Below are 26,550 nucleotides of genomic sequence, written 5' to 3' on the forward strand. Positions count from 1 at the left end.
AGTCAACCCTGGGATAGCAGACTATATTGGTAGCATATAACTAGACAGTACAAAGGGATGCATGCAGGTAAGAAAAACTGGAATATGGCATATTTTAACATATTTTAACCCGATTTTCATTTTCAAGAAAATATTTTTTCTCTGTGCTTTTGTATGTAATGGATTATTCAGATCATAAAAAAAAAATCATTAATCCAAGGCACTCTAATATTATTAAAAATATATAGAAAGCCTTTATTTCATCATGGCTTTAATATTTTAAAATCAGGTGACAAGTACTTGCACAACTATGCGTTGTGGCTAATGAGCCTTTGTCAGGGTGTGTGACCAAAGCCCCTTTCACACAGAGATTCCGGAAAATACACGGATAACGGATAAAGTGACCCAAGATTTGACCCGGGTTCGTTTGATTTAGGTTCATTCACACTGCCAGTGATTTTCCGGAATCAGAGATTGCGTTCACACACAACCCCTAAAGACATGTAATGTCTTAGCAGCGTCTTAAGTTTGCTTATGAGCTGCGATCTCTCTCTCTCTCTCTCTCTCTCTCTCTCTCTCTCTCTCTCTCTCTCTCTCTCTCTCTCTCTCTCTCGTGCATTTTTTTTTTTCTCTCTGATTCGATCATAAACTTGCGCATTACGTACCGTTTCACAGCTGGCGAACGATCCCGCGCTTCAGCGTCATCACTACGACACTGCATTATTACGGCTTTTGTTCACACAGCGCGCGTTCCTGCTGCGTCACGTGATTGTTGCGGTGCGTTCAAATACAGATATTTATTTTTAAAAAGACAAGTTATTTCGAGTCATTTACCTCAAGTCCGAGTCAAGTCTCAAGTCATGAATATCAAGTCAAAGTCAAGTCAAGTCTTTTATTAATATTTGTCAAGCAAGTCTCAAGTCCTAAAATTTGCGACTTAAGTCTGACTCGAGTCAAGTCATATGACTCGAGTCCCCCATCTCTGGTAAATTCTATGGGCATCTGTGGTTCAGATATCAACAATTCACTTCCAACTAGAATATATTCCAAATTCTGATACACATTCCACTTTTACTAATATGCTTGCTATTAATTACTACAACTTGGTTACATGTTACTCTTCAACTAGTTACGATAATTTATTCCAGCTTTACTTATTTATTGAATACAGTAGCCAGCATCTGCCTGCAAAACCGGAGGCTGCATTTGCAGGACCCCAGTTCTAGGACCGCATTTCTAGGACCCTAGGTTTTTTGTGACAACGCCACCTACCGAATTAGAGGACCAGCGAAGATGGATGACAATCAGAGTGTGAGTATCAAATGCGAATCAATTTTTATTTGTTTAACTTTAAAAACAATTGTGATGCATTTCATTGGAAAGTTAACGTAGCCAACGTGATTTACTAAATAGTCTTAGCTATCATATATTAGCCTCTAATGCTGTAAAATGAATTGTTTGCACAATATAGAAGCGACACGGCGCGCTCATTTTCCCAGGAGCGCCTCTGTTCATGGTTGCATAGGACTCCACGGGAGAGCTAGCGTTTGTGGAAAGGAGAAAGCGGTACGAACTGCGAAATTGATACCGAGAACCGTGGATTTTCACTGGTATCAGTATACCGAATACTGAAATTTTACAGTGAAAAAACATTTGATTGATATCATTATTTTTGTGTCGTATATGTGTGTGCACTCTGTGGTAACTAAGATCTTTTAAATATGAAATTTTAAATTAGAGAGTAGAACATGTTCAACTAAATGTTCCTTATTTAATTCACTTCTCTTTCTCTCTCTTAGGAGTCAGTGATGATGTTGTCCATGAAGTTCTGTCTATGTGGTTCACGTCATGAACAAATTTGTTTTTGTGTGTGTTCAAGTTCAGTTGTTATATATTATTTTGTCAAATATACACAATCTTAAATCTACCCCCAGAGTCATCCTTGTCTTCCCTCTGTACTTGAAAATGTGGTAGATCTAGTGACTGAAAAGACTATAACATGATTCCTTGTTTATTTAACTTGAGTTATTATATTATGCTACTTAGACCCAATAATTTCTCAACATTCCTAGGAACCAGGTTTAATTGCAATAAAGAAAGTAGTATTTGGGTGTAATAAAACTTTTTTTTTTTAACTCTAAAACTCTAATGTAGTTAAAACTGGGTGGAACTACTGCCTTGGTGGCACTTTTTTCGGTCCTCCAAAACTAGGGTACTGGAAATGCGTTCCTGGGACTGCGGTTCTCCGACTCGGTAGGTGGCGCTGTCACAAAAAACTAGGGTCCTAGAAATGCAGTCCTAGAACTGGGGTCCTGAAAATGCGGCCTCCGGGACTGCAGACGGATAATATTGAGCCTACTGGTACCTATTTATGGACACTTGTATCTTTCCCAGCTGCACTAACATTTCTTACAAGTAATTAAAGGGTAAATTACTAGTTATTAAATATGAAATAACTGTAAGGTACAGTCAAAACACATAGTTGAATGTGATTGGTTGTTAACTAATGTATAGCTCTACTTTTCACATGTAGGCTATGTTCAGTTTAGTTCAGTTTCTGTCTTGTCTGTATTAGTTCTCATTAGTCACTATGGTTTCTAATTAGTTAAGTCTTGCCAACTGTTCCGGTTTAGTGTCCACATTTACTGTGTATTATAGGCTACTCCCTGTTCTGTTCAGTCCTTGTCAGTTATTATTTGTGTGAACGTGGCCGTGTACCCTCTTGAGTCTGATCGAGTTTGTCATTTAATTAAAAGACTTTGTATCTATTACCATCTCCTTCGTTGTGCGCCTTTCTACAGCCACTAGACTCATTACACTTCTAGTAGGCTAAGTTACTCACTACTGGAATAAGTATTTGCTAGTATCAAATGAAAATCTAATGAACAGCCTACCAGTGATGTTAAAAAGAGTCACTATATTGCTTACTAGAAATTCATTTAAGTCAGTAGGCTACTATAACCAATCAGTAACATAAAAACAGACGGTAGTGAATAAGAATAGTGTTAAAGTGGCTTGCCACATTTCGGGCACTGCACTAACATGGTCAACACGAGCGTTTCCTCATTTCAGTACGAGCGCTTCTGCAGCGAGTGGAGCTCCAGAGGAAATACCGTCCGTGAAACACACACGACACTGCTTCATGACGATCTATGCCAGGTACGTCACATAAATCAACCATTTCGTCTGGTTACAAGGGATTTCATATGGAATAGGCTATCCGATATGGAAGTAAGGAGATACGGGGGGAAAAACATAAAATGTGTAGGCTACCTGTGTCGCATTGCATGATATAAGTTGTACTATAAGACAATGGACATGAATCGTTGCATCGTGGTCGTGACAGACTTTCGGGGGCTTCGTAGGTGCGGGTCCCAGAAACACTCGCAGTGGAATATCAAACAGACACGACGTACAAGAATGAGACACGAACAAGTTTCCACACGCAGGTTTCGGTCGTGTTCAGCATAGAGTTGACAGGAGACGTTCGCATTTTTTAATTATTGTGTGATATATCGTTTCATACCGTGTGGAATTTTCTGTCATCGTCAGACTAAAGCAAACGGACAGTTGAAAAACATTCACTTTCTCTCATTCACTTTCAAATTTGGTCAAGACCGCTTCTGTGTTAAAACCATAGTGAGTTTCAAAACTTTGTAGGTGACTGTCTCTGACTTTATGTTGTTTAAAATGAAATAGCCAAGTAACACAGATTGTTAAACAACTAGTTTCTTACGTGGTTATCACCTGGATCTAACTACCAGTCTGGCTAGAAAACATCCCATTCCCAGGCCCTGAGGGTAAACAGGTTGTATATAGATTATATATATATATAATCAACATCGTAATGCATGTTTGTTTTGACCATTTGGTTTACAGCACATTTATGAAGCAAACCCTCAATTAAAGTAGGCGTTTCTGGTTAAATGTAATTGTCATCACACTGTAAAAAATGATGTAACCTAAAATCTAAATTAACAGGTTTTATTTGCTGTGGTGGATTTCCTGGAAGCTTGTGTGAAAGAATTACAGTGTTGCCTTTGATTTCGTTTGGTTATCTCCATTCTTAGAATATGACATTTCTCTTTTCCCATTATTTATTTATTTATTTGGTCTTTTTCTCTTGCTGTTTTCCTAATTTATAAGTTGTTGTAGGGAAGAAGCTGAAGCCCTGAGACTTTGATCCTAATCAAGAATGAGATCATTATTTCGGGTGTTTTATGGCTGGAGATCTGATCCTAGATTATTCCGGCAGGTTCCAGGTCTTGGAATTGCTCTTCAAGCTCTTTCTTTTATCTTGTATAGAAGAGAAAGAAAGCATGTTCATGCTCAAATTTCAGGATTCACACACTTGAACCCGCAGGCTGTCAGTCACACATCTGAGTTTGCAAAATAAAGTAGCTAACCTAAGGTGAGGGAAGATAAGCTGAATCCGTACGGTGTCATGTACTTTTTAAACTAAAAAGTTGCAAAATTCACTAATGATTCAAACATTGCATTCAAGCGCAAGCTGGAACTAAGATGCTTTAGCCTAGTTTCACTTTTACTAGATAATATGAGTGTGTAATTCAACACAGCTGAATGACTGTTGCTCCAATGAAGCAAAAGGGGAGTTTTTTGTTTTGCAATGAGCACTATTGTTCTGCTCTGTGGCTGCGTTCCTGGTATGTTACTGTAGGAAGCTAAAGTGAGATGGGTGGGGTGTTATTTTGGAAAAGAATTGTTGATCGATGCAGCCTTTCCATCTCTGTTCCGTTCTAAACACAATTGACGTGCACTTTAAACAAAGTAATTAACACGCGCTCTAAGCACGCTTTGAATGCCCAGTGTGCTTTGTAAACTTCAGCTTGGCACACAGAAATAAGTGCTGTTGTCCATATTATCACTGAGCAATGCAAATGTATTCAGGAAGAAACATAAGATGTATGTTGTGATATGTAAGGATGTGTAGTGTGTGTTCTCTAAACATAAATGTTTGATTGTATCTCTGTTTTCCCAAAAGACAATCTCTTTTTTTTGGTGGGGGGCTCTTTTCTACTTCTAAGCACTTAGGCTAACTCTGGCTGGATTATTAACATTGCATTGCTATATGGTTGTTAGGGTATTCAGGGTGGTTGCTAGGGTGTTGTTGGTTTGTCAAGGCACTGCTATATGATTTCTAAGGTGTTCTGGGTGGTTGCTAGGGCATTGCTGGCTGGTTTGTGGTGAACATCCTTGTTCAAACATCCTTGTTGATCCTGGAACAACACTACAATTAACCAATCAGATTTGAAGAATAGTTTTTGTCAAGTCTCACAAGTTCGTTTGCCCATGTAATCTTTCAGCTATTAAGGTTAAACATATTTGGCTTGCTGTCCGCAGTGGAGGGGCTCGAGGAAGCAGCTTCAACTCGAGCTTAGTTACAGTATATACCCCCAGTGGGACTAATAATGCTTGGAAGATGAGTCTGGTAGCAAGATGCCTAAATTATGTTGGGGAGGTGGAGGGATGTAAAAACAGCTGATGCCAGAACAAGGTGAGCGGCTGCTTATATGCTCCGGTAGTTAATTGAAAGATTAGATGGGTTCACTCCTCCAAAATTACGTTTAGGAACTTCACTTAGAACTTCACTTAGGCTTATAACAAGGGTTAGGGGCTTCTTATTTACCTATCATTTCCCTCTGATTGTAGGGATATGCAATGGGTAGGGTAGGGACAGTGATTGGACTGGAATGTTGTTCCATGATCAACAAAAGATGTTGCCTGGAAAAATCACAGCTGGGTGGCTGTTAAGAGTGAAGTTTAGTACTTTAGATTTGGGATTTGTTAAATAAGGAATAATAATAGTGATGCTCCTCTCAGCAGTCTCAGAGTGTCATTGCATTTTAGTTAGGTTGCACTGTAATCGCTCAATCAGTGTTTCAACCGGGGAAAGACAGTCAATAAAACAGCTTGTAGGCTATACAATGACACCTGATGTTTAATTTATCTTAAAAAAAAAAGTTATTCAATGTCCATAAACTCATAACTCATTTAGCATTTTGCTGAATATATGCATGCACTGTATTACATATTCATTATATTTTTACTTGACCTGTTAGTGATGTTTTTTATTTAATGTATGTTTGAATAAATCTGTCACAAAAACCAGTTACAGCTTATTGTCGTTTAAATGTGTATATTTCACCAACAAACTGGAGTAGAAACAATTCTGTTATTAAAAGGTTTATTAAAAAAAGAAAAACTGCCTTATATGCAATTTTAATGTTTGTACTCAATTTGAGCTATTTAAGTGTTGATTATTAAATAAGTTTGATTAATGAATTGATTATTTATTTAATATTTATTTTTGGTTTTCGGTCAAGTTCTTCCTGAAGTCTGTGCATCCCTAAATTTAGTGTTTGAACAGCTTGTATTCAAATCAGATAAACTGCCAATTGCAGTTTCTCAATGCCAATTCTTTCACATTCACATTACATTTACATTATTTAGCTGATGCAAATAAACAGAACCACATCAGCTGTGTTCGTGAAATGGGAAATCATCAGTCTCCGGTAGAACTCCATTGAGATTTATAACTCCCATTTTCTCATCTGAAATGGAGAAATTATACATTATATGGACAGACAGGCAGACAGATAGATATGCCAAAATAGTAACTTGTGTAGGCCTATCTTGTCACTCCATAAATAATCTTTCTCCTCCTATCTCCTCCTCATTAGTTTTCTCATTTCTTCCTCCCCTAGTAACAAACAATGTTAGTCATTGAAAACGAATTACACAACAACTAAATATGGGAACGGGTCTCATTATTTAAGAATGTGTTAACATAACCATGAGAGTGTGACTGAGGTCTGTTAGGCAGTCTCTCACAGTATGTTCATACTCTGTATTGCACATTGTGACCTAACGGTTTGTCCACACTTGGCAGAAGTTTAAAAGACTGGTTTGTTTACTTGTGACCGACATTCTAGAGCGTTCAGTGCAACATTCTTTCTCATGTATGTAGTTCTAGCATATCAGAGGGATTTGGATTCCAGATGTTTACCCTTTAGGGACTCGTAAATGATTTCCAGATATCTGTCCTTTTCTGTTCCCAGCTAGTTCTGTAGTGCCATCAGGCAGCCTTTAAAGTCATCAAATACTGTACTTTGCAAAATGATTGTGCTAGTTTAGTTAAATGCTGAAGGAAATATATTCAACAGGTTTGGAGCTTTCTTATGGAACAGATATAGACCACTAACTACTATCCTCTGTGTTTCAGGTATGGATCAAATGCTAAACTTAGTATGAGCACTATATAGCTTTCCTTTGGACATTCACAGACAGAGGACACTGAAAAGAGAGAGAGAGAGAGAGAGAGCAGCATGGCTGTCTTCAAGCTGGATAATGTTGAAGACCTTTATGAGATTGGAAATGTTTTGGGAAGGTAAAGAGATGTAAAACAATTTTCTGCTATATTCTCTTTCCTTACAAAAAAAGATGATCGTACCATGGTTTATACTACTGTTCAAAAGTTTAGGGTCATCAATTTATTATTAATTTTCTACTTATCAAATAATCCTAAAAAAAAAAAAGCAGCACAACTCATGATTGATAATAAGAAATGTGTCTTGAGCACCAAATCAGCATATCAAAATGATTTCTAAAGGATCATGTGACACTGAAGACTGGAGTAATGATGCTGAAAATTTAGATTTGCCATTACAGGAATGAATAACATTTTAAAATTGTAATAATATTTTACAAAATTACTGTTTTACTGTATTTTTAATCAAGTAAATACAGCCTTGGTGAGCATACAAGACTTTCAAAAACATAAAAAATCGTACGGATCCAAACTTTTGAACGGTAGTGTTTATCAAAATATTATATTTTATAACAATATTATGATCATATCCATATACATTGGTATTTTAATGGTATTTTAAAGGCACTTCAAATAACAATTTGGTAATAACATGGCAACATTTCCAAAAAATAAAATAAAAATTACAGTTAGTTTATTTAAATAAAGTGATTATAATTGGTTATTACATTAAAATGTACCATAATAAATTATTACTTGGCAGAGAAAAATATTATTGGTAAAATGAAGAATCTAAAACAAATAAATATAATTAAAATAATTTATAGTGCCATATATATGAAGTATTTTTCTATGTATATTACACAGCTGGTGCACTATACATGCATTGTACTGTTATGATTATCTGTTTTGGTCCAGTTTTTTCTTAGGACTTACATAGTTGAATACCTGCCTAGTTCTTAACACTTACTCGGTTCATTCTGTCCATCGCCGTTGTCTTAGTGGTCACTTCGGACAGGTGCGTGAGGTGCGGGAGCGGGCCACTGGCGTTCTGTGGGCCGGGAAGTTCCTGAAGCTGAAGAAAGGTGCAGGAAGCAGGCTGGGTCTGGAGAGGAAGAGTGTGGAGAAGGAGGTGGAGATTCTACAGAGCCTTCAAAATCAAAATATCATGGCTATCAGAGATGTTTTCGAGAGCAGGGCAGAGGTGGTCCTCATCGTCGAGCTGTGAGTATATGTGTATGTCTGAGGTAAAAAAAAAAATTTTTGAAAAGGTGGAGGAAGCTTCTTAATATAGAAAAAACAGAACGTGATAATATAATAAATATTATAAGGAAATGTCCATCATATTTTATAATAAAATCAAAAGTAAGAAATTAAATGAAAAAATGAAAAAAATTTAACCTCTGTTTAAATTGTGAAATTCTTTTCATGTTTTATTAAAATATATTACAATAGTATTAGCTTAAATTACAATTAAACCTTCAATTTTTAAATAATACAATGAAATAAAATGTGTTTGCATTACACCAATGAATCATCATTCATCATCATCATGACCTGTGGTTCATTCCTGTCTTCTCTGACATATCTTTTATTTATTTTTTTAATATAGCATAAAGGGTGGAGAACTCTTTGATTTCATCGCTGAGAAAGAAAACCTCACCGAGACGGAGGCCATTGAGTTTATGAAGCAGATTCTGGAAGGTGTCAGCTACATGCACAAAAAAAGCGTTGGCCATTTTGACCTGAAGGTAGGAAGGATGCCCAGCTGAAACTCCCAGCTTAATAAGTCAGAAAAGCGAACCGTTCAACCACACAAACAGTTTCAAATGGCCTTCAAAAGTTATTTTTAACTCCATGTGTAGCAAGCTTGTCACTTCCTATAAAGATTTCAACATGGTAATGAGGAAGTAGACTGTGTACCTTTCTCACTTAAACTGTCACCTCTGACCAAAATTAGACACTTCCTGATTAAATATTAATACGACAACAATGTTTATCCAGATATTTTTATTATGTGAACATTGTTGAAATGCATTATATCTACTATATTCATTCAAAATATCTGTAATATTTATTTATATCTGTGTCATCAAACTTTACTGACCTAAAACCTATGTAGAAAAAACAAGGTTAGGAGGATAAACATATAATTTACAATAAAAATCAATAAACACTTTTTGTTCTTCAGCCGGAGAACATCATGTTGTCGGACAAGCTCGCTCCCAATCCAGACATCAAGATCATTGATTTTGGCATGGCTCATCGCTTTATTCAAGGAGAAGAGTATAAGAGTTTAGGTGGAACCCCTCAGTATATTGGTGAGTGGTTTAGTCTGTTTGGTTTTGACTTCAAGTGAATGTGTTAATTTAAAAGCCATAAACCTTCGCAAATATGCAAATGCAGCCCTGAATGCTTGTCCAATACCAAAAGCATGAGATATGCACTACCATTCAAAAGTTTGGGGCCGGTACGATTTTTAATGTTTTTGAAAGAAGTATCTTCTGCTCACCAAGCCTATAATTATTTGATCCAAAATACAGTAAAAAACGTAATATTGTGTAATATTATTGCAATTTCAAATAAGTGTTTTCAATTTTATTATATTTTAAAATGTAATTTATTCCTGTGATGGCAAAGCTGAATTTTCAGCAGCCATTACTCCAGTCTTCAGTGTCACATGATCCTTCAAAAATCTTTCTGATATGCTGGTTTGGTGATCAAGAAACTTTTATTATTAATATCAATGTTGAAAACAGTTGTGCTACTTAATATTTTGCTAGAAACCGTGATACATTTTCTTCAGGATTCTGTGATTAAAGATAGGTTAGGCAGTTTTGGAGAAGCTTGCAATAGCAAGCTAGCTTTGAAAGCATAAGATCCCGCCCTCCCTTCAGAGTGCTCTCCACCTAAAAAAGCACCATGACGAGAGACGTGGAGGGTCAAACACAGCACTCTCAGCATGCGCTCTCTAAACCCTTTGTGCAAGGTGTTGTTGGTCCCAAGAGGACGTTTGACTGACATGTAACACAACCAATCACAGTTCGTTTTGTTTTGCGTCATATTTACTTGTGTGAAAATGTAAAGTCGATGTCTCCACAATAACAAACTGCCTTGCATCCAATAAATGATTCATTCAAGAACGTTGTGCAAGTTTACTGCAACAATGGAGGCACGAACTTCACATATTTTTGAAATCAAGCGTTTAGTTGATCCTGGTTGAAGCGCTCATTGTCACAGTTGTAAACACGGCGGCGTTCTTCTTCCCCAAAGGGGTTTGGGGTCATGGCATTTGTTTCCAGACGGACCGTTAAAGAACGCGACACACGTCTCCCGGACATCCTGTAGAATTCAACCAATTAGATGACAACTTAGAAAAACTGTGTTTCCAGTTAAGTTCCATATGCATCAGACATTCAGCCAACGATCCGTGGGTGTAACGTCTGAGGATGGGACTAGGAGGAACGTAAGGTAGCTGCTGTTTGCCTTCCTTACACTCTTGCTCAGCCTGTATAGCATCATGGATCTGCATTATCTGTGCGAGCAGGGTGTGCGGTGGTATGCAAATAAATAGGTTGACAGGCATATCGGACATCCTATCATTGCAATCAGACCAAATGCAATGATTGGACAAACATTTTATGGTCCTGAGCATTCCACAGAAGATATATATGTGTATATCTTCTGTCAAATGCTCAGGACGTGTGTGTGTGTGTGTGTGTGTGTGTGTGTGTGTGTGTGTGTGTGTGTGTGTGTGCCTGTACTTGTACAACTATCTTTGTGAGGACCAGTTTGAGTTTTAGACCATTGGAATGAGGACAAAGAGAGTAAAGTGAGGATATTTTGGCCGGACCTCACTTTCTGAGACCGCTTTAAAGGCCTGTTTGAGGGTCAAGACTTGGTTTTAGGGATAAGGTTATAATTAGGTTAAGGGTAGGTTTAGGGTAAGGGTTCGAGTTAGGCACTTAGTTGTGATGGGTAAGGTTAGGGCAAGCGGCTAGAGATTGCATTGTGTCAATGAATGTCCTCATAAAGATAGATGTACAAGAATGTGTGTGTGTGTGTGTGTGTGTGTGTGTGTGTGTGTGTGTGTGTGTGTGTATACCACTATAATTATTAATTGCTATCAGGATGTGAAGAGACTTTCAGTTTCAACCAACAAAAATGTTTCTGGAAAACATTGCCTACCCTTCCTTTAAATAAAAGGTCAAAAGAACAGCATTTATTTGAAATAGAAACCTTTTGTATCAATGTTAAAGTCTTTACTGTCACTTTGATCAATTTAATGAATCTTTGCTGTGAATTAATGTATTTCTTTAAAATATAAAATCTTACTGACCCCAATTATTTGAATGGTATTGTATACTTTGCGTTCTTATAGCGGTAAAAAGAGTCACCTTCAGTTGTCTGTGCTGTTATACCGGTTTTGTTATTATTTAAGCAGCTAACTATAAATGTGTCAACAGCTGAGTGTGCTTTTGTAACTAAACTGCTTCTGCATTTACATAACTGCGTACAATATTTTTTTTTTTTGGGGCTAAGTGTGTGTGCGCATGTTTATTTTGCATCTGCTCGAATGTGTTTGACTCAGCAGTCAGCACCTTCTTCTGTCTCTGCATGTGTTGTTCCTGCCTTTAGCAATATGCACAATTTTTAGTTCTAGCCGTCTCCATGGAGATGGGCAAACTTCAGATGAAATGGCAGAGCTGCGTCATTTCAGCTATAAAAAAAAAAATGAGTGGACATGAACAGAAATAACTATTGTGAGATGTGATGTCACTGCTGATGTATTTCACAAATGCCCTTGAGTGGTTTAACAGCTCATCAGTTCCCTTAAACTACAGCGTGTGAGTGTGTGTGTGTGTGTGTGTGTGTGTGTGTGTGTGTGTGTGTGTGTGTGTGTGTGTGTGTGTGTGTGTGTGTGTGTGTGTGTGTGTGCAGAAAACATACTGAAATGTCACAAACGCACATCCTTTGGTTGGCCTGCCACACTTGCCAGTGCTCTTTTAAATATTGACCTTGACAGAAAGCACATGCACATATATTTTGTACTCTCAAACTGTACTTCAGGAGACTATGGACCAATATTATTTTTACAACCAATACAAATAGGGATTATATTTTTAATACTAATATGCAGAACCGATTTTAGTTTAGTTTTAATTCTGATTTCTGGCACAATAATAAATAGCCAAAGCTTTAGATTTGACATGCATAATTAATATGAATGTAAAATTATAAATGATTTTAAAAAATCAAGAAATTGTATAAATATATTTTTAAATAATAATAGTTTTAGTAGCTGTTTTGAGATATAAATACTTCATAAATATGCATAATACAGTGGCGGAGCCAGGATTTTTTCATAGGGATGGCCAGGCAAGGGCCAGCAACCAGTCTGGGGTGGCACAGAAATCTTAATTATTTTATCATAAAAAATAATTTGATAATGTACTGGACTGTTTTAGTGCCTACACAACTGAATAAAGTTAATTTGTACTTAATTGTAATTGAGATAGTAGTGAATTGGGAATCATGGAATACTGAGTGAATTTTATATATTTTTTTATTATTACCCACCACCTCATATTAAAATTAATTAAATAGTAATAAAAGGGTACACACTATAGCTAAAGTTCAACTTGCTCAGTTAGATTGGTTCTGGTTCTCAAAATCTCCAATAGCTTGTTCTACATTGTTGCATCTTCATGGATGAGATAAGTTAACATGCAGATAAATACTGTAGTCCAAAGATTATTCAACCTTCAATGCGTTTTATATAATCAATGAACTCTTCAACCAATTCTGAGTTTGTCAAAAAAAAGTTTAACTTTCTATATTAATAGTCAAAGTAAATAATTGCAACAGTTCTATCATACCTAAATTAAAAAGGAAAACAAAAGTTTTACTGACATTTGGCCTGACAACATCTCATCATCTTACCGAAGATAGCCAACTGAATAAGGACAATGCCCTTTTTCTCAGCATCTGACAGAAGTGTCACAAGCTTTCACACACATCTTCTAAAATAGAAGTAGCATCAGAAAAAAAGAGAATAACGTTTGTTGACTGCACACTATTCGACTTACTCAAAACGGTCTTGCAACCCACCAGTTGAGAAAGATTGACTCTATATTTACTATGTGCATATCATTGTCTGATGTTCTGCTGAAGCTCATTCGGCACTTGCACATTTCCGCACTCGTTTGACTTTTCGCCTGGCGCTGAGGTGAAGTTGGAGTGTGCGTCTGAAAAGTCTCACGTTTTTTGTGGTCTTGAAGAGACGGTTCAGCGTTTTTAAAAACGCAATTTTTGTCAATAAAAAAAGAGACAGAAACAGCAGTTGTGAGAGGGGTGGCCAAAGGGGTGGCCAAGCTTAGACCAAGGGTGGCCACGGCCACCCCTGGCCACCCCCTAGCTCCGCCAGTGGCATAATATGAATGTTAAATAATAAATCATAAATAATGTATTTGATAAATATACATTTATAATTAATAATAATAGTTTTTAATAATAATATCTTAATAGTTTTTGTCTATTATTAAAGAAATACTTTTTTAATACATAATTTTTCCTGTAAACGTTGTTGTACCATGTTGAATAAATGTAAATGTAAGTAGAAAACTGAATATTGGTATTGGGCAAAGCAAGTATTCTGATTTTCTCCAGATGAGACTAGGCAGAAGTAGTATACCACTTGATATTAAGTTGTCCCCTTTGTCCAAAGATACTAGCACTTTACTTATCATGAGGATATCCTTTGTGAACAATAGAGTTGAAGTGTTTTTCTAAGCACATATAGTGATAGGCCCGAATTGTGATCTCAGTTACTCACCAGTGCCTGAGTCTGCCCTACTTATGGCTGAACCTATCCCAAATAATTAAGTTATCACCACCACTTTGTCATTTAAAATACACTTTCATTTGATAGACTAACAGGTTTAAAGGGATAGTTCACCTAAATAGTACAATTTCCTCATTTCCTCACTTTTTTGTCACTATTTCTTTGTCATTTTCAGTCACAAAACAATTAGAGATTAACAGAAGATGCCTTCATCTCTGAGAATGTTAACTAAGGCAGTCTGTTTGTTAGTCAGCTACTTTAAACCAAGAAAAAAAAAGAAAAAAAAAATCCTGCAGATTTTCTGTCAAGGTAAAGTGAAGCTTTGTTCGTATGAAACTCAGTAGGGAACAGAGCACAATCTGCTGTGGTTCACGTGAGGACATGTGGATCTCAAAGAATGCACTTAATGGTGTGATTTTTGTGAGTTTGGCTTCTCAAAAAAGCTTGCTTCTGTCTGGCCAAAGCTGTCTGAAACTGTTGATTAATGCAGTAAAATGAGATCAGTGCGCTGTTGCAACTGAAAAAAAGTTTTTATGAGAGCCAACAGGAGAGTTGGTGAGTTTTATTTTAACTCTACATTATCTTTCCTTTTCTCTCAGCCCCTGAGATCATCAACTTTGAACCTCTCGGTACGGCGGCTGATATGTGGTAAGTCTTGCCTGGTTAAATTAGTAACAAACACTCAAACGTACTATAGTGTCAGAATGCATAAGGGAGTTTTAGGCATGCTCAGACTTGATTCGTCCTTCCTCAGACATAACCAGGTGCTCATTTAAGTGTGTGCATCTGTCTCAACCTGTATATGTATTTGTAGGTTTTATATATGCAACTGAATATGGATGTCATGTACGAAACATAGTCAGAAGGCAAGCTATTTTGGCTTTTGACAAAAAGCAGTAGCTATCGTCTGCTGTGCCAAAGACAACAACTCATGCCTGGTTAGCATAATTGTTAGCTTAATATGTGTTCGGTTTACATCTCATTCGTTCCTGAAGTCCAACTGGTAAAGCATGGCATAAACAAAGCCGGGGTCATGGGTTCAGTTTCCAGAGAACACTGGTAAAATCTGAAACAATTTGTCACTTCAGAATATATTAAATTAATAAGGTGAATTTCTATATCAAAATGTAGACTTTGTGAATTATATTGTATAATTATATGTTTATTTGAATAAAATGTTTACATATTTATTTATAAAATATTATATATAAAATAGCTAATAAAAATATATATTTTTTCATTATTTTTGGATTTTTTTAATATATATTTATAATAATAATAATAGTAATAGTCATTTCACTCGTTGTGAGATACAAAGAGTCTTTATATACATTTTTTTATTTTAATGTTTTTTTATAAAATATAATTATGTAAAATAGTTAACATTAATATTTATTTTTGGTTTGCATGTTGAATAGCTCAGAATTCTATACACAAGCTTTAAGATTCAATTACTAATGATTAATCATGCTCTTGTGATGTTTTTCAGGAGTATTGGTGTCATTACCTACATTCTGTAAGTAATCTTTCATTGTTCATCATATGATAACACCCCAGACAGCCAAATCCTTTAAGAATTATTCTGCAAACCAAGGTCCTGCTCCAGATATTCCATAAATTGCCTCCGAAATAAAGCCTCCCTTTGACAAGCAATGTGCTTTCTCAAGTTTATAGGTCAGGACTCGTGGGATGAGATCAGTTATGTCAGAATTGAAGCACACCAGATATGGAGTAGATAACCATCAGAATGCTTAGTAAAAGCCTGCGGCTTTAAGCAGGAATAAAGCAGTTGATCTTAAAGGGGGTGTGTGTAATTTTTAAATGTTAACATATTTTCTCACAGATTATTGTGGAGAGATATGTCAGACTCAGAAACAAGACCTTTTTATGGTTCTTTAAAAACAAGCATGAAAACAACCCTTTTTGTAGTCTGTACAAGGTAATCTGATGGCTTTCCTAAAGACAAAAGTAGAAAAACAGTCATTATTCAACTTAATCTGGTTATTGCACAGTCTTTAAAGATACTACTGTTATTCTTTAATGCATCAGCGCATGTTTGAATTAACAATAGCCAAGCTTAATAAGTGATGAAAAAGTCTTTCGTACTAATGCAATTAGCTAATGTTACACAATAAATTATTATTGTAACGTGTTACTCATTACATTTGTCAGGTGACTAGATATATAGACAATTAATGCGAACGGCTACTTTCCTAATCATAGCCAAAACTTTTTTCACTACACGCGTATCAAAACACTAGCTAGCTACATATGTAAACAATGACGAAGCCACAATGCTAGCTCATTGTTCATGTACAGAAATACAAATGATAAAATAAAAAAAAAAAAAAAAATGAATTACCAGAATCAAAATGTGTGCTGCATATCCTAGAGTTGACTTCTCGCTTCACTTCTGCAATCCAGATGACACATTGAGTTTCGTAGGTTAGTTCCAGGCCCGAGGGAGCATCCAACCACCAAGCATCATGGACCTCATTTTAATTTTGACATTTTTCATAGCAGGATTTAATAAATTAGCACAATCCCACTGTGCATCAAACACCTCCCGCCGATGGAGTAACATTAAGTGGCATGGCATCTTACGCACAGAAGCCATTGGCGGTTTTCATTGGCATGTGCCAGAGGATAGTGACATGCGGCACTAAAACTTGTGATATGCCGATGGATTGCGTCATGTACCACTGACAATTCTGTGGAACATGTCACCTTATGTTGTGGCACCTCCAGTAGTGACTGACAGAGTTGAGCAGCTATACTGACGTAACTGTGATACAAAATCCTAAATAAATAGCAGAATTTAGTGATTTTTAAAATAAATATCAATTAAACATGTTTACAAATCGGTAATATTTTTCAAACATGTATTCAGCTGGTGGCACATCTGTATTTGAGTGGCATGTGCCACTAAATGTTGTGTAATACCAGTGCTATTGTATGTTGTTGATCACACAAACTGCCCATTCTAGGAAACACACAGAATAATCATGGTCACTATAAATACTGCATTAACAGCCACATTCATTACTGTAACCTTTATATGCATATTGCTGCATGCACGCCGATAGGTGCCAGTATAAGTATAAGAATACATGTTTCAACATTCATGTTTGCTGTGCTTCTAAACCAGTCCCCTGGCACGCTGATACTACACGTACCTTTAGACGGTATGTAGACGGGCTGAGTGCCAATGGAAAAAGGACAGATTGCACATTCCTAATGAAATCTTGAAACTCTTACAGCTTGTTTCAGAAAGCTGCAAAGGCCACAAAATGCTAATATTTTTTTGAACTTATCACAAACAATTCTCATTAACCTCAAGTTCTCTTTCCACTATTAACTCTGTTTTAAATCCTCCTGTGCATTCCATTTTAGAGCCCTCTACTGCTCTCTGAGACAACTTTGGAAAGTTTTTTTGTTGATGAGATCCCAACTTGAATATCTCAGTAGTCTAATTCTGGATATACTGCATGATGTGCATGATGTTCCATTATGTTCTTCCATCTGGTCTGAGTTTGAGCCGATTGATCTGGATTCATGTAATGAAATCGTTGGTCACCTAAAACTTACAAATCATGGACACAGTTGGTCCTGGCCTGTTATTGGTTATTAACAAATGCCTGTCTATTGGTTCCTTCCCTAAGGAGTTTTGCTGTGGTAACGCCATATCTTAATGGCGCTCTAAGTGATGTTGGGTGACGTCACTTCTTGTTGACGTTCGAAGTATTGTCAAACAAAACGGAGGCTAGCTAGACCCTCCCTCCTCCTCATCCGCACACTAACCCCCCAAACCCCACCCCCAAATCCTTCTTGTCGGTTATTGGCTGGAACACTGTTTGTTATGTTTCGTGGTGCGGGTTTGCCCAGTTTGTTTTTGTTGCCGTTTGTGGAGTCTGGGCTGTCTACAGAGATCGCGTTTTTTACAGTGTGTTCAGGGGACAGGCAGCTAGCGGATAGTGAGGAGATGTTTGCTGTATGTGACAAAAACATTTTTGGCCTAAAAAACGTGTGACATCGCTTATAGCACCTTTAAAAAAACTTTGGCAATATTTGGATCCTTCCTCTTTTTCTAACTTATGTCATATTTCTAATCTACCTTTTATCTCAAAGATCCTTGAGAGAGTTGCACTGACACAATTACAATCTTACTTGGCTGTAAATTCTCTTCATGAAACGTTTCAATCTGGTTTTAAAGCTCTACACAGTACTGAATCTGTGCTTTTAAGAGTTCCAAGCGATATTTTTACAGAAACTGATTCTGGGAAATCCATGGCTTTAGTTTTTTAGACCTGAGTGCTGCATTTGATTTGGTCGACCATGAGGTCCTGTTGAGACGTCTGGAGATATCTGTGGGCTTTCGTGGCGATGTCTTAGGGCCAATCTCATTTCTCTGTCTTACCCCTTCCCCTTCCCCTACCCCTTTGTCTGCGTCTTCCCCTTGCCCTTCGATACCGAGTGAAGGGGGGTAGGGGGAAGAACGTTTCTCTAAGAAATGAGACACCACTCGATTACCGTTTGCGTCATCTTCCCTTTCCGCTAGCTGGCTGCTACGTCAACGGAGGCGATACGCGTTGACATAAACAAACGAAGATGCCGTCATCTCGGGTTGTGATATCGATTGCCTGGTCTCTCTTTATCTTTGCACGCTTGTGTGCCATCAGTCAAAGACATTGTTTCATTGTATTTAACGGCGGCGCCGGCGACACCATAAGCAAAACATTAGCAAATAGCGCATAGCTGCTAGCTAGCGGTTAACTAGTGATTCAAAACAAAAACATTACAATTAAAACCGCTTGAACGTTTTATTAAAGGTATCATAAAACACGAGTGTCATTAAAATGCTGAAAATTCATACATTTGTGCGACTCACTTCTGAGAAATTCCTACCCCTCTCTTTCAAGTGTGGTCCTCCGCAGACTTCGTTTCAAGGGCTATGTAGCCCTACGCCTTAGCCCTAGCCCTTAATCAAAATGAGAATTGGAACACCACTTCCCCTCACATGAACGCACAAAACCGAGGGGAAGGGGTAAGAGTAAGGGGTAAGACAGAGAAATGAGACGCAGCCTTACAGTGGTTCCGTTCTTATCTGACCAACAGATGGTTTAGTGTTTGTATTGGTCATTAGTCCTCCTCTAGTTTACCTCTAAACTGTGGAGTCCCACAGGGATCAATCCTCAGGCCTGTATTGTTTACCCTTTACATGCTACTTCTGGCTTCCATTTTTTATAAATACGGAGTATGCTTTCAGCTATATGCTGATGATATTTAGATCTATTTTCCTTTAAAACATAATGATAAAAATGGTTTACAACCACTGTTGGCATGTTTAAAGGACCTGAGCTTTGGCTTTCGAGTAATTTTCTAAATTTAAATGAAAACCTAAGGAAAACTGTGTGCTTGATGTTGACCGTGGTTCTCTTAACCCATATAAAACTCAATGCGCTAGAAATCTAGGCTTTCTGTTTAAAATTGGATAAACAGATCAGTACTGTTGTAAAATCATATGCTTTTTTCATATTCGCCAACTCTCTAAAGTGAAACCCTTTTTAACTTCCCAGAGTACCCCAGAGTAACTTCCAAACGTGATTCATGCTTTCGTAACAACTCGTCTAGACTATTGTAATTCACTTTATTTTGGTGTCTCTCAGTCTTCCCTCTCCTGTCTACAGCTAGTGCAAAACACAGCTGTTAGTTTTCTCACTGGGACCCGCAAGTATGAGTCGGTAACCCCTATTTTATCTGCCCTGCACTGGCTACCTGTCAAATGTATTTGTTTATTAAGCCCTCAACAATTTGGCCCCTCAGTACCTCAGTACCCTCAGACTGATCTGCTCTGTCCGTACACTCCTTCTAGAACTCTGAGATCCAGTGATCAATGTCTACTCATTGTGCGACTGCTGGCCCAAAACTTTGGAGCAGTCTACCTCTCTACATTAGATTAGCTCCCTCTGTTTCCACTGTCAAATCTTCTTTAAAGACTTATTTATTCTCTTTGGCTTTCAATACTCCTTGATTTAGGTACAATTATTGTTTTATTTTGTTGTGTGTTCCTTTATTGGTAGTTTTATTTTTATCTCTATTTGTTTTAATCTGTTCTGTACAGCACTTTGGTAAGCCTTGGTTGTTTTTAAATGTGCTTTATAAATAAATATTGTATTGTATTGTATTGTATAAGCAAGTGTAACATTGGCCAGTGCAAGATAAACCAAAACTTACGACAGTTGAGCAAGATCCACCATGGGTGGTGTATTTGTTAATTGTTTGTGAGTTAGACGGTAGCAAAAACAAAAGCAAGTAATCAGCAAATATGTATAGGCCTATAATTTAATATGTGGTTAGTGGTTCTCATTTATAATTTTATGGAATATGAAATAAAACCATTTTTTATCAGAGTGAACATGCATTCCTTCTGGAGATGCCTGAATGTTTTGTTAAAGTATTTGACTTGCTGTAGGCACATTATAATAGACATCCAGTTTAAAGAGACATTTCACCCAAAAAATTCAAATTCTGTCATTTACTCACCCTCAAGTTGTTCCACACCTCTATGAGTTTCTTTCTTCTGCTGGACACACAAAAGAAGATATTTGGATGAATATGGGTAACCAAACAGTTGATGAGCCCCAGTGACTTCCATAGTATAGAAAATAAATACTATGGAAGTCAATGGGGCCCATCAAGTTATCAAAACAACTGTGTATTTTGTGTTTAAATATGTACATATATAAAAAAGAAACTTATAATAATAACTTATAATAACTCCGTGATGTAATAAACCCTATGTTTGAAAGCAACGTATTATTAATTATGACCGCCGCTAGCGTAGCTAGCGAAAGTGGTCATATAGGGATTGTCAAAGTTTTTTTTTTTTTTTTTTTTCGTCACCTTACTGAATTTTTCGTCAACGATACCAGGGACACCGAAGCACCGGGGAACATGAAATTTGGTGGGCATGTAGCCCCACTAGACTTCTAAGGAAAAATTTCGTTTGGTCCCCGGGGGCCACTCCCCCCCCGCGCTGGGCCCCCCCAAACCCCCAAAAATGCAGTTTTTCCTAAATAACTACCTGAACCGTGGCACCGAGGATGAAGAAATTTTTATGGTATGTTGGTCTACTAGACTTTTACGGAAAAATTTCGTTTGGTCCCCGGGGGCCACTTCCCCCCCCGCGCTGGGGCCCCCTTAAATTTTTCGTCAACGATACCAGGGACACCGAAACACCGGGGAACATGAAATTTGGTGGGCATGTAGCCCCACTAGACTTCTAAGGAAAAATTTCGTTTGGTCCCCGGGGCCCACTCCCCCCCCGCGCTGGGCCCCCCCAAACCCAAAAAAATGCAGTTTTTCCTAAATAACTACCTGAACCGTGGCACCGAGGATGAAGAAATGTTTGTGGTATGTTGGTCTACTAGACTTTTACGGAAAAATTTCGTTTGGTCCGCGGGGGCCACTTCCCCCCCCGCGCTGGGGCCCCCGTAAATTTTTCGTCAACGATACCAGGGACACCGAAACACCGGGGAACATGAAATTTGGTGGGCATGTAGCCCCACTAGACTTCTAAGGAAAAATTTCGTTTGGTCCCCGGGGGCCACTCCCCCCCCGCGCTGGGCCCCCCCAAACCCCAAAAAATGCAGTTTTTCCTAAATAACTACCTGAACCGTGGCACCGAGGATGAAGAAATTTTTGTGGTATGTTGGTCTACTAGACTTTTACGGAAAAATTTCATTTGGTCCCCGGGGGCCACTTCCCCCCCCCCGCGCTGGGGCCCCCGTAAATTTTTCGTCAACCATACCAGGGACACCGAAACACCGGGGAACATGAAATTTGGTGGGCATGTAGCCCCACTAGACTTCTAAGGAAAAATTTCGTTTGGTCCCCGGGGGCCACTTCCCCCCCCGCGCTGGGGCCCCCTTAAATTTTTCGTCAACGATACCAGGGACACCGAAATACCGGGGAACATGAAATTTGGTGGGCATGTAGCCCCACTAGACTTCTAAGGAAAAATTTCGTTTGGTCCCCGGGGGCCACTCCCCCCCCCGCGCTGGGCCCCCCCAAACCCAAAAAAATGCAGTTTTTCCTAGATAACTACCTGAACCGTGGCACCGAGGATGAAGACATTTTTGTGGTATGTTGGTCTACTAGACTTTTACGGAAAAATTTCATTTGGTCCCCGGGGGCCACTTCCCCCCCCCGCGCTGGGGCCCCCGTAAATTTTTCGTCAACCATACCAGGGACACCGAAACACCGGGGAACATGAAATTTGGTGGGCATGTAGCCCCACTAGACTTCTAAGGAAAAATTTCGTTTGGTCCCCGGGGGCCACTCCCCCCCCGCGCTAGGCCCCCCCAAACCCAAAAAAATGCAGTTTTTTCTAAATAACTACCTGAACCGTGGCACCGAGGATGAAGAAATGTTTATGGTATGTTGGTATTCTAGACTTTTACGGAAAAATTTCGTTTGGTCCCCGGAGGCCACTTCCCCCCCCGCGCTGGGGCCCCCGTAAATTTTTCGTCAACGATACCAGGGACACCGAAGCACCGGGGAACATGAAATTTGGTGGGCATGTAGCCCCACTAGACTTCTACGGAAAAATTTCGTTTGGTCCCCGGGGGCCACTCCCCCCCCCCGCGCTGGGCCCCCCCAAAACCAAAAAAATTCAGTTTTTCCTAAATAACTACCTGAACCGTGGCACCGAGGATGAAGAAATTTTTATGGTATGTTGGTCTACTAGACTTTTACGGAAAAATTTCGTTTGGTCCCCGGGGGCCACTTCCCCCCCCCGCGCTGGGGCCCCCGTAAATTTTTCGTCAACGATACCAGGGACACCGAAGCACCGGGGAACATGAAATTTGGTGGGCATGTAGCCCCACTACACTTCTACGGAAAAATTTCGTTTGGTCCCTAGGGGCCACTCCCCCTCCGCGCTGGGCCCCCCCAAACCCAAAAAAATGCAGTTTTTCCTAAATAATTACCTGAACCGTGGCACCGAGGATGAAGACATTTTTATGGTATGTTGGTCTACTAGACTTTTACGGAAAAATTTCGTTTGGTCCCCGGGGGCCACTTCCCCCCCCTGCGCTGGGGCCCCCGTAAATTTTTCGTCAACGATACCAGGGACACCGAAACACCGGGGAACATGAAATTTGGTGGGCATGTAGCCCCACTAGACTTCTACGGAAAAATTTCGTTTGGTCCCCGGGGGCCATTCCAAGCCCTCCCCCTCCCCGCGCTGGGCCCCCCCAAACCCCAAAAAATGCAGTTTTTCCTAAATAACTACCTGAACCGTGGCACCGAGGATGAAGAAATTTTTATGGTATGTTGCTCTTAAGGGCCCACATCAACCTAGCCCATAATCACTCATTTGTGATTTGCGCCCCTCCCATAAAAAATGAAAATGCAATATTATTCTGCTTTAATCGCCCCTATCTGCAGTGGAGATGTTCAGAACTGCACCATATTTAATGTGTATGATTAACTTGACATCCTCTGGGGGTATCCTCTGCTAAGTTTTGTAGAATTTCATCCATGGGGGGGTATAAAATAAATTCATTTATGTGCACATTTAGTGACTGTACACTCATCGGCCTGTAGATGGTGCTGTTGAGCGAAAGGTTGCTGGTTTAGGATGATACTGTCACACACACACATGCAGGAATACAAACAAACGCAAGCATGCACACACACTGACATCCACACGCACAGACACACACCCATACACACACATACAAATCCACATGCACAGACACACACACACAAACACACACGCGCACACATGTACGCACACATACATACACGCACAGACACACACACACACACACACACACACACAGACACACACATACACAAACACACACACATACACACACACACACACACACACACACACACACACACACACACACACACACACACACACACAGACAGACATGCACATACTATTACTTTTTTTAGGTATATACATAAACACGCAATACAGCCAAATTACTCCACGTCATTTATTTTTGTGGCAAGCCAGTGCAGGCCTGAGCGGCGGTCATATTTTGTACCGCGATGCGGTACATCTAGTTTAATGTCAATCTGCGCTAAGTGCGTATATGTTACACCATTTACATAATGCTCCTGCATACAGCGGGATGTCACTAGGCTATTAGATGTGGCACAACATACAGCGACATGTTCCGCAACAATGTCAGTGGTACATGACGCGGTCCGTCGGCTCGTGTCACAAGTTTTAGTGGCACATGCCACTATTCACTGGCACATGCTAATGACATCCGGATGTGCCACTAAGCACAGCGGTAGGTGCCAATGGCTTCTGTGCGTAAGATGCCATGCCACTTAATGTTAATACGGCTTCTCCGCCAATGTTTTGAATGACCTCGACAACTAACCAGAAACGACCAAGGAACAAAGATGTCACTTCCTTAAGCCAACAAATAGCCGTTGAAATGGTCAAACAAAATTCATAATGCATTTTTATGAAGGTATTATATCTACAGAGTTTACTCTCTCCCTTAGCCTGGGAAAGCCCAGACAACTTCCGGCAAATTTAGATTTGCTCTGCAAGTAGTCTGGCAAAGAGCCCATTCAAGCCCATTTCTAATCCCTCGAAATCGCGGCACCAATCAGAAACGTTGGGGCGGGCTTTACACGATGACAGTCGCTCTGATTGGTTTTAGGTCTATCCAATTGCGCCCATTTGAGCGGCATTTGAGCGACGTCCGTTGGTGAAGCGCAGCAACTTTTAAATGCATTATTATATTAAAATTGCAAACAAGAGGACAGTCTCCATGAAAGACCCACTGGCAGATGAACGTGCTACTACATTTCTCTCCGAAACGGTAGGAAATGAAATTAGATTTAATAGAGGATTTTAACTGTGACAAGATGATTGACAGGGCAGTTTACGTGACAGGATGCACGCGACAGATCCATCCGATAAAGATGACGAAGTAGTATGTCCCAAAGCTTGCGTAGTTTTTTGCTACACATTCAAAAGTAAATACCTTTTCTTCACAAAAAGAGTACAAAAGGCGTAGTGTAACTTAGGCGAATTGGGACGCAGCATATGGCTTTACACGATGACGATCGCTCTGATTGGTTTTAGGTCTATCCAATTGTGCCCAGAGGCATTTGAGCGACGTCCGTTGGTGACGCCCCTTTGGAAATGAGTTATTAATGAAGCTTTGCCAGACCATAACTCAGTTACTACTGAGAATGGTCTGGTTTTCTCTAGGATCTCTAGGCAAACAAACAATTGCCCCCATGTTAAAAAATTTCTTATTCATGTTTATTTATGCCATCAGTTTGAGTGGCCTGTCACCATTCCAAGGGGACACTGATGAAGAGACGCTGAGGAACATTGTGGCAATGAACTATGAGTTTGAGCCTCACCACTTCAGCCAAACCAGCAACATGGCCAAAGACTTCATCCTGAAACTACTAGTTAAAGACCAGAGGTAACGAGTTGTTATAGCAGTCATTCTATTTGAATCACTGGGACTATCTATCTATCTATCTATCTATCTATCTATCTATCTATCTATCTATTTATCTATCTATCTATCTATCTATCTATCTATCTATCTATCTATCTATCTATCTATCTATCTATCTATCTATCTATCTATCTATCTATCTATCTATCTTTGTCTCTATCTATCTGTCTTTGTCTCTATCTATCTATCTATCTATCTATCTATAGATATATCTATCTATCTATCTATCTATCTATCTGTCTTTGTCTCTATCCATCTATCTATCTATCTATCTATCTATCTATCTGTCTGTCTTTGTCTCTATCTATCTGTCTTTGTCTCTATCTATCTATCTATCTATCTATCTATCTATCTATCTATCTATCTATCTATCTGTCTGTCTTTGTCTCTATCCATCTATCTATCTATCTATCTATCTATCTATCTATCTATCTATCTATCTATCTGTCTGTCTTTGTCTCTATCTATCTGTCTTTGTCTCTATCTATCTATCTATCTATCTGTCTGTCTTTGTCTCTATCTATCTGTCTTTGTCTCTCTCTATCTATCTATCTATCTATCTATCTATCTATCTGTCTGTCTTTGTCTCTATCCATCTATCTATCTATCTATCTATCTATCTATCTATCTGTCTGTCTGTCTTTATCTATCTGTCTTTGTCTCTATCTATCTATCTATCTATCTATCTATCTATCTGTCTTTGTCTCTATCCATCTATCTATCTATCTATCTATCTATCTATCTATCTATCTATCTATCTATCTATCTATCTATCTATCTATCTATCTATCTATCTATCTATCTGTCTGTCTTTGTCTCTATCTATCTGTCTTTGTCTCTATCTATCTATCTATCTATCTATCTATCTATCTATCTGTCTGTCTTTGTCTCTATCTATCTGTCTTTGTCTCTATCTATCTATC

At 38.7% G+C, this 26,550-nt stretch overlaps 1 protein-coding gene and 1 long non-coding RNA gene across 2 annotated transcripts in view; one reads left to right on the plus strand and one right to left on the minus strand.

Annotated features, from left to right (window-relative positions):
- Positions 1–2,992: 2,992 nt before the first annotated feature.
- LOC309511027 (death-associated protein kinase 2) overlaps positions 2,993–26,550 on the plus strand; it is a 28,939-nt gene continuing 5,381 nt past the window's right edge. The window contains exons 1-8 of the mRNA XM_082186043.1: positions 2,993–3,138; positions 7,223–7,387; positions 8,270–8,491; positions 8,880–9,018; positions 9,459–9,588; positions 14,711–14,759; positions 15,601–15,627; positions 25,436–25,588. Coding sequence (XP_082042169.1) covers positions 7,326–7,387; positions 8,270–8,491; positions 8,880–9,018; positions 9,459–9,588; positions 14,711–14,759; positions 15,601–15,627; positions 25,436–25,588 — 782 coding nt within the window. The 5' untranslated portion in view covers positions 2,993–3,138; positions 7,223–7,325. The remainder of the gene's footprint in view (positions 3,139–7,222; positions 7,388–8,269; positions 8,492–8,879; positions 9,019–9,458; positions 9,589–14,710; positions 14,760–15,600; positions 15,628–25,435; positions 25,589–26,550) is intronic.
- LOC309511030 lies at positions 15,634–20,930 on the minus strand. The gene is made up of 3 exons (XR_014210485.1): positions 19,194–20,930; positions 16,268–18,498; positions 15,634–16,067 (listed from the first exon to the last, which is right to left on the minus strand). It is a non-coding gene; the product is annotated as an uncharacterized lncRNA (long non-coding RNA).

Source organism: Leuciscus leuciscus (assembly GCF_965113295.1).
Source record: "Leuciscus leuciscus genome assembly, chromosome: 12".
NCBI classification, from domain to species: domain Eukaryota; kingdom Metazoa; phylum Chordata; class Actinopteri; order Cypriniformes; family Leuciscidae; genus Leuciscus; species Leuciscus leuciscus.